Here is a 16,177-nt window from a genome sequence, read left to right on the forward strand (position 1 = left end):
TTGTCACGTGATCTAGACTTTTAACTTTAAGTCACTTTAAAAGCAAACATCAACAGAAGGAAACAGAATTTAGACGCTTGTTTAACTTGTCAATCAAGACTTGACGTCATTATATGACCACTTTATTGTGGTGATAGATAGCCGGAGGTGGGCTTTAAAAAGCATAAATTAAGAAGGAGGAGGAAAAGAAACGAGGCTGACTTAGTGGGTGTTCTCTATTTTTAGGAGGGGGGGGGTCTTACTCTGCACCGACTCCACACACGCGGCCGCCAACATGACTAAGGTAAATTAACTTTATTTCGTGTTTTTTTTAGGTAAACGAAAAAAAAAATACAACTCGGGTTGGCTTTGCTTCACTTCTTGTCAATGAAAATTCCCACTCGGTCGATCAGTACTAGAACTCCACGTCACTTGAATGAGTCCCGTCTCCCCCACACGAAACAACAACCATTTAAGTTTGTAAGTCATGTTACGACGATAATGTTGTCTTTTGTAGATAAAATGGCTGTTTGGTATCAATTCGAACGGGAAAAAAAACAGTCAGCGGCTTTGGTTTACGCATTGCTGTATTTAAATTTCAAGTCGTTGGTGGAGTCGGCGAGTGTGTCTACGTCACATATCAACCTTGTTATTATGGCTTCACACATTAAGGCGTAACATTAATTAGTATTTTTTTCCAATGTGAAATAGGCAGAATGTTCCCAAAATAAAGCACGCGGACGTTTGACTGACAAGCCCGTGCTTTGTTGACAAACTTTTCTCAGAAAATTCCTACTCAACCTTCTTCAATTGAACGGCTCACATGCCACCACTCAGGATTTGAGTTTTCGCCTCATTCTTGGTGGTGCGTTTACGTGTCATCCTAGAAATTGGACTGTGCACTGAGATGATGCAACACACGGCTGCCCTGAAAGGACCCCAACCCCCAATTCATGAACCCTCGTCTCATTTTACTTCCGTTTCAAGCTAGCCAAACGCGTCGTGAGGAAATGATTATTATGTACCAACTAGGACTCTCTCTTGAAATGGATTTTAAAAACATGAATATAAAAATACATATACATTTTTAAATGGGATGTTCGAGAGCCTAAAATCTGATCATTGTGTGTCTTTTTAGAAACTATGTGGGACAAACTACCCAGTCAGCATCTGCTTCATCGTCGTCAACGAGTTCTGCGAGCGTTTTTCCTACTATGGCATGAGAGGTAACTCATAGAGAAGCATAAAAACAAATAAATAAAAATAATAAAGCGCACTCTTTTACTCCAGTCATCACACGGCAGCTCCCCCTCCTCCATTTTGTTTGCCACACATTGGAATGTTGCTGCTTTGTGCTAGACAATCTCCAGTTTGGCCTCTCCACATTCTCCAGTTTACTGCCGCGTTATGCTTCGGCCTTCACTTTGGTGCTCCACAGTCTCTCACTTTGCCAATTGTTGTTAACTTTGTGTGTTTGTGGCATTCAGCGGTGTTGACGTTATACTTTTTGACGTACCTGGGTTGGGACCATGACCTTTCCACGGCCGTGTACCACGCCTTCACCAGCCTGTGCTACTTCACGCCCGTCCTGGGTGCCATCATTGCCGACACCTGGCTCGGCAAGTATAAGTCAGTCCCGACGCGTACTGAAAGGACAATCGAAGCGTTGTGTCCATAATTTGTAAAATGGCTTCAAATGACTTCTACTGAGCGTATTTTAATAAGATTCCACCGCATATAGCTATATTTTACGTTTTAAGACTTGCGCTGAATATTCAGAAAGTCTTGTTTTTGTGTTGGTGACGAGTCCGTACGTGACGTCACTAAAGGAACACCCCTGACCGAAAAAAAAAGACACATTGTAGCAGTCCTTCCAACACGTCAATGTATTTTGCTGTACTTGTTTGGTCTGAAAACCTCGTGTTGCACCCAAAAGCTGCCAGAAGAGGGTGTCCAAGCTCCATGGAAGGAATTTATCAGCCTGTGGAAACGGGCTGATTCATTCCTCACAACAACTCTGTGGCCATTTTGTGCCTCTTTTTGGGTGAGACATTTCCCCCCAACGTTGCCTCAAAATGGCACGAAATAAATTATTTAATCGATTGCAAACATGTGCTTTGCTCTTCAGAATTATTTGAATCGTAACTATTTGAATCATATACAAGAATGCATATTCTCCGAATCTGAAGCCATTGTTTTGATTCTCCAGCAATGCAAGACATCTTGGCGTGGCGTCACGAGCTGGGGGTGGGACTTTCTGAAAATGCCCAATTCGCAGCTCAATTAGCGCACTTTAAAAATGGTGTCGGTTGTCCTTTAAAGGATTATTTATGTAGTTTTCCTTCTATTTACGCCATCAACACAGTGTTTTCAGACAAAAAAAAGTACTCAAAATGCATTGTGTTTCGCTTTCTCATTCAGGGGCCTTCCCTCCGTGACGTCACTCCGGGATTGTCATCAACTCGAAAACAAGACTTCCTCAATATTCAGCGCTAGTTTTAAAACGTAAAATATAGCTATATGCGTTGGAATCTTTGTAAAATGCGCTCAGTAGAAGTGATTTTACAAATTATGGACGCAACTTGTCTTTTTTTTGTATGCTGTGGATGTCATCCAAACACACATCCACTTCACCCCCCCACTTTTAGGACCATCATCTACCTATCCGTGGTTTACGTCCTGGGTCATGTGATCAAGTCAATCGGTGCCATTCCTACTGTGGGAAGCATCACCGTGCACATGTACGGGTGATCATCGTTCAATCGGACTGAGGCGCTCGATCAATATTGATTGACAAGTGTGTGTGTGTGTGTGTGTGTGTGTGTGTGTGTGTGTGTGTGTGTATTGTAGCGCTCTGTCTATGGTGGGTTTGATTCTAATTGCCTTCGGAACCGGCGGGATCAAGCCCTGCGTTGCCGCTTTTGGGGGCGACCAGTTCCAGGACAAACATGTGAGTGGACAAATTGGACAGAAGGAGTTTACCTTGTCATCACAAACATGGAGTAGGAGTTTAGGGGCGGGGGGGAATGAGTCACATGCTGCTTCACCAAGGCTGATGATAAAGTGTGCTACTTGTAACTCATTCACTGCCGTTGGAGTTTTTGTATCCTTCACTTTGCTCATTGTCTGAGATTTTTATTCGAAATGTATTCGTATTTCCGTCATCCCCCAAAAAGTCCCAGTAAAAGGATTTTGATTATTGTGACATAAGCAAAGTTAGTAATATTAGCAATGAGGTTGGTTTTAATGACATTAAAATAACATTTGCTATCTATCAGCTATTTAGCCTGCTAGTTAGCCATCTAGTAACTCAAATAGATAGAAAACGATCTAGCTAGCTAATAGCTAGATCGTTTTCTATTTGAGTTGCTTCCGGGTTGAGTGAACGCTGGCGCGTATGGCTGCCGCTGCTCACCGACAGAAAAATTTGTCCCGTTACTGTAAAGTGACCTTGAGAGTTATGAAAGGTGCTTAGAAATGAAATGGATTATTATTATTATTATTATTATTATTATTATTAGGCGATATTTTGCCACCCAGTCTGGGTGTATTTCCACTGTTGGCTGGCTATCTATTGACTGTCTATTAGCTAGCTGGCTAGCTTTCTATCTATTTGAGTTACTTCTGGGTTTAGTGTGGCTGCCGCTGCTCACCCACAGAAAAACTTATCCTGTGACTGTAAAGTGACCTTGAGAGATTTGAAAGACGCTTATAAATGAAATTTATTATTATTATTATTATTATTATTATTATTATTATTATTATTATTATTATTATTATTATTATTATTAATATTATTATTATTATTAGCTATGTGTATTTAATAGTGACTTTCACTGTATTAGGTAACTCTCTAGTTAACTATCTATTAGCTATATAGCTAGCTAGTTAATATATAGCTAGCTATATAGCATTATAGCATATTATTATAGATTTATTTTTATTATTTTTTTAGTTACATTCAGTGTATTAACTAACTAGTTAGCAGCTATATAGCTATCTAAGTGGCTAGCTATCTAGCTAGCTATCTGTTGGCTATCTGTGTATTTAATAGTGGCATTCAGTGTATTAGCTAAGTAGCTATCGAGCTAACTATCTATTAGCTAAATAGCTATCAAAATGGTTAGCTATCTAGCTAGCTATCTATTAGCTATCTGTGTATTTGATAGTGGCAGTGTATTAGTTAACTAACTACCAAGCTAACTATCTATTAGCTATATAGCTATCTAAGTGGCTAGCTATTTGGCTAGCTATCTGTTGGCTATCTATTAGCTATCTACTATCTGGCTAGCTACCTTTCTAGCGCTGTTTGATAGTGGCATTCAGTGTATTAGCTAACTAACTATCTAGCTAGCTATCTATTAGCTATCTGTGTATTTAATAGTGGCAGTGTATTAGTTAACTAACTACCAAGCTAACTATCTATTAGCTATATAGCTATCTAAGTGGCTAGCTATTTGGCTAGCTATCTGTTGGCTATCTATTAGCTATCTACTAGCTGGCTAGCTAGCTTTCTAGCGCTGTTTGATAGTGGCATTCAGTGTATTAGCTAACTAACTATCTAGCTAGCTATCTATTAGCTATCTGTGTATTTGATAGTGGCAGTGTATTAGTTAACTAACTACCAAGCTAACTATCTATTAGCTATATAGCTATCTAAGTGGCTAGCTATTTGGCTAGCTATCTGTTGGCTATCTATTAGCTATCTACTAGCTGGCTAGCTAGCTTTCTAGTGCTGTTTGATAGTGGCATTCAGTGTATTAGCTAACTAACTATCTAGCTAGATAGCTATTAGCTATAGAGCTATCTAGGTGACAACTTTTATCATTTAGTTTATTTGTTTTAATTTATTTTCAGGCCAAGGAAAGAATGAAATTCTTCTCCATTTTCTACATGGCAATCAACGCCGGTAGCCTCTTGTCCACCATCATCACGCCTATCCTCAGAGGAGACGTGCAGTGTTTTGGCGGCGACTGCTACGCTTTGGCTTTTGGTGTACCCGCCGCTCTCATGATGGTGGCATTGGGTAAGCAAGCGTTCCATGAATCCACTCAGCAATATCATTTTATTTTGTCCATGTGAAATTAAAGCAGAAATGTTTTCATCTTGAGTTGTTTTTGACATGATGGCTGCCAAACGGATGATCGTTAGCGATTTCGGCAAACTAAAAAAAGTCTGTGGCCCCCTTGTGGCTGTTCATAGTATAGACAAGAACAAACAAATCCAATTACAATGATACCTTGGCTTACGAACTTAATTGGTTCCCGGACAGATTGTGTAAGGCGAAAAATGTGTATCCCAAAAATTAATTCCCCATAGGAAACCATTAAAATGAGAATAATCCGTTCCCAGGTCGCCATAAAACACAATTTTCTACTTTCTAAGCCTTAAAACTACACAAAATATACCTTATTTTATGTATAATAAATGTGCTATGTTATTATAATTAAAGAAATAAACTGTACTGTATAATAAAGTCGTTTTATTTACCTTTGTGATGGTCGTTGATAGCTTGATGGTATGGAGTGGCCGGTTTCATCAGCATTAAACACTTGATGAGGAACGTGGCCTTCTTTTCATCAGCATTAAATACTTGATATAGGAACGTAGCCTTCTTATTATATATATTTATATATATATATATATTGCCAATATGTAGGAATTTGTTTCCGGTAGAACACGCTTTATCGTTGTTATTATTATTATACATTTCTCACCAAATTTAAGGCCAGATCATTACACTGTTATTTTCATATATTTTTACCCAATGAAATAAAAACATGCAGGACCCAAATGAAGCCCACATTTCATCTTTTGGTTGTCTTAAACTTAAAGCTTATCGCGAAATATCAACTTTAGAATGTGCACCTAGCCAGTTACGCTAATATGAATTGTTCTTCGCAGCAGATAAGGTTTGTATGCCGGTCAATATTGTTTCGTGCCATCACTTTTCAAATATTTGCTGATCAAGAGGATGATAAGCCACATGCTATCCGTTTAGCTCGCCTGTGGCCTTTTCCATGATAGGTTAGCATCATGCTAAACTGAAGTTGTTTTAAATACAACATTGTCTTTGTGTTTTGTTTGATAATAATAATACATTTTATTTCTAAGCGCTTTTCAAAACTCTCACGGTCACTTTACAGTCACATGATAAGTTTTTCTGTGGGTGAGCAGCGGCAGCCATACACGCCAACGTTCACTCAATCCGGAAGTAACTCAAGTAGATAGGAAGCTAGCTAGCTAATGGATAGTTAATCGATAGCCAATAGATAGTTAGATAGATAGTTAACTTAAATATGGGAGCAGCAACGCAATTATTGCTTTAACTTTGAAATGTGTGTGTTTTTTTTTTGTTTCTTTGTGGGGGTTGGCGGTGTACAGCCGTATTCATCTTTGGTAGCAGCCTCTACCGGCGAAATCCTCCACAGGGCAACATTTTGTTGGAGGTCTGCAACTGCATCGGAGTGAGTCGTCAAACACTTTGTATTCTCCATGATCATCCCCAATTTGTTGTTAAGTAAGGATGTGATTTATTTTTATTGATTTATTTTTAAACTTCACTTGCAGTTTGCCATCAAGAACCGCTGGAGGAGATCCAGATACGAATCCAGGAGAAGGCACTGGCTGGACTGGGCTGAGGACAAGTACTCGGTATGGTGTTTCGCTCATTCATGCTAACTGCTGAAGTTGCTAGTTAGTTAAAAGAAAAAACAGGGAGAAAAAAATATATATATACATATATATATATATATATATATATATATATATATATATATATATATATATATATATATATATATATATATATATATATATATATATATATATATATGTGTGTGTGTGTGTGTGTGTGTGTGTGTGTGTGTGTGTGTGTGTGTGTGTGTATGAAAAATGTGTATAAAAAAAGTACAGATGACGTGTAATGTAATATATTATAATATATAAAAAAGGGGGAAAAAAAAAAAATATATATATATATATATATATATATTTTTTTTTTATATATATTTTTTCTCCCCTTTTTTTATATATTATAATATATTGCATTACACGTCATCTGTACTTTGTTTTATACACATTTTTCATACACATATATATATATATATATATATATATATATATATATATATATATATATATAATTTAATAAAAAAAAATATATATATATATAATTTAATAAATAAATATATATATATATATATAATTTATATATATATATATATATATATATATATATATATATATATATATAATTATATATATATATATATATATATATATATATTATAAAATTTAATATATAATTTATAATTTAATATAATTTATTTTGCATATATATATATATATATATATATATATATAGATAGATGACTTGCTGAAAGTGATTATGTCATAGCTCACCTTTATTTATTTATTTACATATTTATTTATTGGTCTATTCAATGTATCTATTCATTAATTTACTTATTTACTTTTTTATTTACTTATTTGTTTTAATCGTGTATTTATCTGTTTACTTTTTTATTTGTGTATTAATTTATTTTGGTATTAATGTCTTTATTTGTTCGTTTTTTTAAATTTATGCGATTGTTTATTTATCAATACATTTATTTACTTATTGACTTATTTATTTATGTGTTTGCTTGCTTGTTTATTAGTTTACGTGTTCATTTATTTGCTTATTTATGTGTTTGTTTTATTTCTTTTTTATGTGACTGTTTATTCATCTATGCATGTATTTACTCATTTACTTTTGTATTTATGTATGTATTTATTCATTTATTTGTGTATTTATTTGGTTTGTTTGTTTGTTTTTTATTTGACTGTTTATTTATCTATTCGTGTATTTACTCATTTACTTTTGTATTTATCTATGTATTTATTCATTCATTTATTTATTTGTTTGTTTGTTGGTTTGCTTGTTTGTTTGTTTGCTTGTTTGTTTTATTTCTTTTTTATGTGACTGCTCATTTATCTATGCATGTATTTACTCATTTACTTTTGTATTTATTGATGTATTTATTCATTCATTTATTTATTTGCGTATTTATTTGTTTGTTTGTTGGGTTGCTCGTTTGTTTGTTTGTTTGTTTTTTATTTGACTGTTTAGTTATCTATTCATGTATTTACTCATTTACTTTTGTATTTATTGATTTATTTATTCATTCATTTATTTATTTGTGTATTTATTTGTTTGTTTGTTGGGTTGCTCGTTTGTTTGCTTGTTTGTTTGTTTTATTTTTTATGTGACTGTTTATTTATCTATTCATGTATTTACTCATTTACTTTTGTATTTATATATGTATGTATTTATTCATTCATTTATGTATTTGTGTATTTATTTGTTTGTTTGTTGGGTTGCTCGTTTGTTTGTTTGCTTGTTTGTTTGTTTTCTTTTTTATGTGACTGCTCATTTATCTATTCATGTATTTACTCATTTACTTTTGTATTTATCGATGTATTTATTCATTCATTTATGTATTTGTGTATGTATTTGTTTGTTTGTTGGTTTGCTTGTTTGTTTGCTTGTTTGTTTTATTTCTTTTTTATGTGACTGCTCATTTATCTATTCATGTATTTACTCATTTACTTTTGTATTTATTGATGTATTTATTCATTCATTTATTTATTTGTGTATTTATTTGTTTGTTTGTTGGGTTGCTCGTTTGTTTGTTTGCTTGTTTGTTTGTTTTATTTTTTATGTGACTGTTTATTTATCTATTCATGTATTTACTCATTTACTTTTGTATTTACTGATGTATTTATTCATTCATTTATTTATTTGTGTATTTATTTGTTTGTTTGTTGGGTTGCTCGTTTGTTTGTTTGCTTGTTTGTTTGTTTTATTTTTTATGTGACTGTTTATTTATCTATTCATGTATTTACTCATTTACTTTTGTAGTTATATATGTATGTATTTATTCGTTCATTTGTGTATTTGTGTGTTTGTTTGTTTGCTTGTTTGTTTATTGATTTATTTTTTGTTTGTGTGTCAACAGAAGCGTCTGATCACGGAGATCAAGATGGTTCTGCGGGTGCTGCTTCTTTACATCCCCCTGCCCATGTTCTGGGCTCTCTTCGATCAACAGGTCCCGGAAGCTGACTTGTTGTTGAGTTGACGTAAAGAGGCTAACAATGCTAACACTGCGTCGTTTGATTTCAGGGTTCGCGCTGGACTTTGCAGGCCACCAGGATGAACATGTCCTTTGTACGTTTGTAGCTTTTCTTTTATGGTTCTTTTCAAATGTCATCATTGTCTGTTATAACTTTTATTTTACGAGCCAAATGGATCATCTACTTGACAATTCCGGATAGATTTTTTTCCAAGTTAAAGTTTAATCCTTTATTGGTTTCCATTTGTACTGTGTGACAGGGTGCTTTCTCCATCAAACCTGATCAAATGCAGGTATGGACTCACTTGCGCCTCCTGGGGAAGAAATTTGACAAAATACGTTAAGTTTGAAATGTGGAAATTCAATGTTGGTGAATTGTGTTGTCAGTGTTGGAGAATCTACTCATGTCGACCAAATTGGATGTGGCTAAGCGAAGCTAGCTTTGAGGGCTGAATTAAAAAAAAATGGCCGCCCCCCAAAAAATGACAGACTTGTATCTAATGTGCATGTTTTTATCCCCCTTCCCCGCTAGACACTGAACGCGCTATTGATTCTGGTGTTTGTGCCCGTGTTCGACCTGTTCATATATCCGCTGGTTAGCTTCTGCAGGATCAACATCACGTGAGTGATTTTTGTCGTTATTTATTTATTTATTTATTTGAGCGAGTTCCTATTATGGTTTATTTATTGATCTATTTATGTGAGTCCCTATCATGTATTTATTGATCTGTTCATTTATTTATCTATTTATTCTGGAGGGAAAGGAAAGTATGTATTTATTTTTTGTTTGCTTATTTCTGTATTTATTTGCTTATTTGCTTATTTATTTATTTATTTATTTATTATTATTTATTATTATTATTCATATCATATTTATATTATATGTTATTATTATTGTTATTGTTAATTTTAATTTTAATTTTAATTTTAATTTTAATTTTAGTTTTTAGTTTTAGTTTTTATTTTACTTTTACTTTTACTTTTACTTTTACTTTTACTTGTATTTGTACTTTTACTTTTACTTTAATTTTTATTTTAATTTTTATTTTAAAAATTTTAAATTTGTTGTTTTTGTTGTTATTATTATCTTAAATAATAATAATATCATTATATTATATATTTATATGTATTATTAATTAATTATTATTTATTAACTGTATTTTATTTATTGTATTCTATTTGTGATTGTATTTTATTTATTATAGTACCTATGCTTGTGTGTGACTGTAAGGTGTCCTTGAGAGCTTTGAAAGGTGCTTGAAATGAAATGTATTTTTATTTTATTTTATTTAGGAAGTAAAAGAAATTATTTTTGTTTGTTTATTTATGTATGTATGTATGTATGAATGTATTTATTATGCCAGTAGAGAACAATAATATTTATATTTGTGTTTTCCCCCCTCAGTCCGCTGCGAAAAATGGCCACCGGGATGATTTTTGCGGCGTTGGCGTTTGGTGCAGCAGCCCTGGTGGAGATCAACGTGGTGGTGCGTTACCGACAAAGGTTGCTTTGGCCAACCAATCGTTGGATGGAAAAATATTGATGTTATTATATCATTCGGTGGGAGGTAGCGGTTGAAGTTAGCAGCTCGAGTGACTGCGGTTATGCTACGTGTTGCAGAAAACGGTGGTGAATCCAGCGTCGGCAGGCCAGTGTCTGCTGCAGGTCTTCAACTTGGCCCCAGGGGACGTCCGCCTTCACTTCCCTGAAAGTCAGCCATTTCCAGAGCCACTCGTGTACCTACAGGTAGCCTTGTGGAAAAATAAACAAACGAATGAATGAATGAATGAATGAATGAATGAATGAATGAATGAATGAATGAATACAATACTTATTCATTTATATAGCGCTTTAACAACAAATGACTCTGTTACAATCAATGAATGAATAAATAAATACATAAATACACAAATACATACATACATAATAATAAAGCATTTTATTTCTAAGTGCCTTTCAAAACTACATACATACGTACAAATAAGCAAATATGAATACATAAATGTAAATAAACGATAAAATATAAATTAATGAATAAATATGAATACATGAATATTAAAAAAAAGTATTAAATTAATATAAAAAATAAATCATGAATATAATAAATCAATAAATGAATGAATAAAAATAAATACATGAATCAAAATAAATGACTAAATAGAAATAAATAAATGAATAAAAAACAAACGAATGAATACAAAATAAATGAATAAAAATAATTACGTTAAATTATCAATAAATAAATAAGTAAATAAATAAAATAACTTTAAAAAATATATGAATCAAAATAAATAAATAAATAGAAATAAATAAATGAATAAAAAAACAAATGAATGAATAAAGAAATAAATGAATACAAAATAAATGAATAAAAATGATTACATTAAAATATCAATAAATAAATAAGTAAATAAATAAAATAACTTTAAATAATAAATAAATAAAAATAAACAAAATGAATAAAAAAACAAACGAATGAATAAATGAATACAAAATAAACGAATAAAAATAATTCCATTAAAACATAAATAAATACATAAGTAAATAAATAAAATTACTAAATAATAAAAAAATATGAATAAATAAATGAATAAACAAACGAATGAATAAATGATTACAAAAGAAATGAATAAAAATAATTATATTAAAACAAATAAATAAATAAATAAATGAATAAATGAATAAATAAACTTTAAATAATAAATTAATAAAAAACAAACGAATGAATAAAGAAACAAATGAATACAAAATAAATGAATAAAAATAATTACATGAAAAAATAAGTAAATAAATAACTACTTTAAATAATAAATAAATATAAATAAATCAATGAATAAAAAACAAACAAATGAACAAAGAAATAAATGAATACAAAATGAATGAATAAAAATAATTACATTAAAAGAAATAAATAAGTAAATAAATAAAATACCTTTAAATCATAAATAAATAAACTCAAAATGAATACAATTAATGAAAAGCACTCCCTGTTCGTATCAGGATCCTGACGAGTACCTGAAGTTGCCACTGGGGGCGCCAAACGCCAACGTGAGCTTGGAGGTCGACTACAACGGGGCCACCTCTCGTTGCAGTGTCACTTTTGGCCAGCAGGAGGCGTACAGTCTCATCCTGCACCCTTCCGGCAGCGGAATAGGCTGCAGGCTGGTGAGCATTGGACAACCAGAGGGAACAAAAACAGTCACGTTAATGTGACCACTTTAAAAAAAAAAACAAAGAAATCTTTTGGTGTGTCATCCAGGTGAATGACCACATTGAGAAAAATGACGAAGGAGCCCCCTTTCTCAGGTAAAAGAAAAAAACACGTTTAGCATCATCGTGTGCCATGTCGTTTCCGGGTAAAATTTATCGAGCGTGGCTCCGCCCAGATTTATCAACACGCTGTCGGAAGCGGCCACCGTCACCGTGGGCGACGAGACCTTCCACGCCGACGCCAATTACAGCGTCTCCGCCAACAAAACTCTCCAGCGTGGTGTGTGAGTAGACTGTGATGTCACTTCCTGTCCCTCACACAAATGGCTGCTAGTATCGATTATGAGTAGACCCACAAAAAAAAAGTGGGTCCTCCTCCTGCCACCGTTAGGCTATCTATTAGCTATGTAGCTGGCTATTTACTAGCTGCTATATGGCTATCTAGCTAGTTCGCTAACTATCTAGCTGGCTATCTGTTAGCTATCTAGCTAGCTTTCTATCTATTTGAATTACTTGCGGGTTGAGTAAACGCTGGCCCATGTGGCTGCCGCTGCTCACCCGCAGAAAAACTGATATTGTGACTGTAAAGTGACCTTGAGAGTTTTGAAAGGTGCTTATAAATACAATGTATTATTATGAATTAAATAATTAATATAAATAATTTTTCTGTTTTTTTTCTTCGAATTGTCTAGCTAGTTAGCTGCCTATCCATTAGCTATCTGGGTAGCTGGCTATCTATTAGCTATCTGTTGGCTAGCTGGCTAGTTGGCTGGCCATATATGAGCTATCTATTAGCTATATATCCAGCTAGCTAACTATCGATTAGCTAGCTGCCTGGTTGGCTGGCTATCTATTAGCTATCTGTTAGATATCTAGCTGGCTAGCTGCCAATCTATTAGCTATCTATCCAGCTAGCTCGCTATCTATTAGCTGGCTAGCTGGCTATCTATTAACTATCTATTAGATATCTGGCTGACTAGCTGGCTATCTATTAGCTATCAATCCAGATAGCTAGCTGTCTATTAGCTATCTATTAGCTAGCTAGCTGTTTAGCTGGCTATCTATTAGCTATCTGTTAGATATCTAGCTGGGTAGCTGCCGATATATTAGCTATCTATCCAGCTAGCTAGCTATCTGCTTGCTGGCTAGCTGATTAGCTGGCTATCTATTATCTATCCAGCTAGCTAGCTGTCTATTAGCTATCTATTAGCTAGCTAGCTAGCTGTCTATTAGCTAGGTAGCTGGTTAGCTGGCTATCTGTTAACTGGCTGGCTGGCTATTAGCTATTTATCCAGCTAGCTAGCTATCTATTGGATATCTATTAGCTCGCTAGCTAGCTTTCTATCTATTTGAGTTATTCCGGGTTGAGTGAACGCTGGCGCATGTGGCTGCCGCTGCTCACCCACAGAAAAACTTATCCTGTGACTGTAAAATGACCTTGATAGTTTTGAAAAGCGCTTATAAATGAAATTATTATTATTATTATTATTATTTATTATTATTATTATTATTATTATTTCTCTATGGTGTCCATTGCGTCAGGTATAACAAGGTGAGCTGCAGTTTACAATCAAAACCTTGTCCAGACCTGGACCTCGGTCTCCTTGACTTCGGAGCCTCCTACACCGTGGTCCTCCTTGAGGTCAGATTGTCTCTCTTGGTCAGGAAGCAGCCCTCATCCCACTCTCACGATATAAAATATTTCCTTTTCTCCAACTTCGCAGGAGTCCGGTGTGATTATGACACACAAAATGGCGGACGTCCATGCTAACAACGTTCACGTAGGATGGCAGATCCCTCAGTACGCCCTCATGACGGCAGGCGAAGTCATGTTCTCCATCACGGGCCTGGAGTTCTCCTACTCGCAGGTTTGACCGGGTCTTGACCTGAACTAGCGAGCTGTCTTCAAATAGTAGCGAACGAATGTCCCACTCACGCAGGCCCCCGCCAACATGAAGTCGGTCCTGCAGGCCGGTTGGCTGCTCACCGTCGCCTTTGGGAACGTCATCGTCTTGATCGTAGCGGAGGGAGCGGGGCTTGAGCAGGTAGTTTTGACTTGGGGGGAGGGGTAAGGAAAAACAAGCAGTATGCTAATTTTATTAGCACATCTATGGCTTTTTGCACTAAACGTTAGCAATTAGCTTACATACTTTATTGAGGAAAAAAAAAGTATGCTAAGTTTATGAACACATCTATGGCTTTTTGCACTATATGTTAGCAATAAGCTAACATACTTTATTGAAGAAAAAAAAGTCTGCTAATTTTACTAGCACATCTATGGCTTTTTGCACTAAACGTTAGCAATTAGCTTACATACTTTATTGAGGAAAAAAAAGTGTAATTTTATTAGCACATCTATGGCTTTTTGTACTATACGTGAACAATAAGCTAACATACTTTATTGAGGGAAAAAGGTATGCTAATTTTATTAGCACATCTATGGCTTTTTGCACTATACGTGAGCAATAAGCTAACATACTTTATTGAGGGAAAAATATGCTAATTTTATTAGCACATCCCAGGCTTTTTGCACTATACGTTAACAATAAGCTAACATACTTTATTGAGGGAAAAAAGTGTGCTAATTTTATTAGCACATCTATGGCTTTTTGCACTATATGTTAGCAATAAGCTAACATACTTTATTGAGGGGAAAAAGGTATGCTAATTTTATTAGCACATCTATGGCTTTTTGCACTATACGTGAGCAATAAGCTAACATACTTTATTGAGGGAAAAAAATATGCTAATTTTATTAGCACATCCCTGGCTTTTTGCACTATACGTTAACAATAAGCTCACATACTTTGAGGGAAAAAGTATGCTAATTTTATTAGCACATCTATGGCTTTTTGCACGATACGTTAGCAATTAGCTTACATAATTATTGATAACTATTAGCCAGCGAATAGCTAGCCATTTGCCAGCGAATAGATAGCCGTTCGTCAGCGAATAGATAGCTATTAGTACTTGAGACGTGAAACAAAATGGCAGACCATACAATGAACCATGAAAGCCAGCTAGACAGCTAATAGATAGCTAATAGCTAGCTAATAATAATGAGAAGAAGAATACATTTGATTTCTAAGTGCCTTTCAAAACTCTCAAGGTCGCCTTACAGTCACTGGATACGTTTTTCTGTGGGTTTAAAATACAATTGTCTGTATTTACTGTACATTTAAGATTTTCCAGGTCCCCCCTTCCAAAAATAAAAAATAAAAAACATTGAATGACACCCAGATGCGTCCGTGTCGTTGCAGTGGAAAGAGTTTGTGCTGTTTGCGGCTCTGCTGCTAGCCGTGTGCGGCGTGTTCTCTGTTATGGCGCACTTCTACACGTACGTCAACGTTCAGTCCCTGGACAAGATGGCCGCCAAGGATCAAAATGGCGGCCAACACAACAGCGACGACGACGCCGATGACGACTACAACGGATACGCCGACAAGTCGGATAAGAAAAAGCGAGACTTGGAGCCCAGTACTAGACTTTAAACGCTAACGCTAAAGGAAGCGCTAACAATGACATACGATTAAATTGATCAGATTCCCTTGATGTGAATTGTTAGCATCAAAGGCTAACTGTAGATTTTACGCACATTTAAACGTTTTTATGTCACTTATGCTTCTTTTCTCAGATATTTTTCGGGGGGAAGAACAACGTTGCCGTCATGGTTTGTCATTTCAACTTATTCTGTTTTTTTTCAATGTAGAATCTTTGAATTTTGCACAGTTTTTGAAAAAAAAAATGAAATCATCAGTTTACAGTTTTTCTTGAACAATTGTTTTACTTCATCAACTTTAATTTATCATTTCTTTTCTGACAAAAATTCTCATTAGGTTTGCGACTTTTTTCTTGGACGATTTTTTTTTTT

General features: G+C 34.4%; 1 protein-coding gene across 1 annotated transcript; it reads left to right on the forward strand.

Moving 5' to 3' along the window:
• The first annotated feature begins 69 nt into the window (after positions 1-69).
• Positions 70-16,169, forward strand: slc15a2 (solute carrier family 15 member 2). Its single transcript, XM_089003137.1, has 21 exons — positions 70-283; positions 1,118-1,205; positions 1,467-1,608; positions 2,628-2,720; positions 2,830-2,929; positions 4,837-5,005; positions 6,364-6,446; positions 6,550-6,633; positions 8,982-9,071; positions 9,146-9,190; positions 9,356-9,388; positions 9,628-9,716; positions 10,501-10,582; positions 10,717-10,842; positions 12,097-12,261; positions 12,356-12,402; positions 12,483-12,590; positions 13,849-13,948; positions 14,031-14,174; positions 14,247-14,351; positions 15,567-16,169. Exons 1-21 carry the CDS (start codon positions 275-277, stop codon positions 15,795-15,797), a joined length of 2,133 nt encoding a protein of 710 aa, XP_088859263.1. The 5' UTR covers positions 70-274; the 3' UTR covers positions 15,798-16,169.
• The last annotated feature ends 8 nt before the right edge of the window (positions 16,170-16,177 follow it).

The sequence above is a fragment of the Hippocampus bargibanti genome, linkage group LG08, assembly GCF_051943395.1.
Source record: "Hippocampus bargibanti isolate YZ-2025 linkage group LG08, ASM5194339v1, whole genome shotgun sequence".
In the NCBI taxonomy this organism is placed as follows: domain Eukaryota; kingdom Metazoa; phylum Chordata; class Actinopteri; order Syngnathiformes; family Syngnathidae; genus Hippocampus; species Hippocampus bargibanti.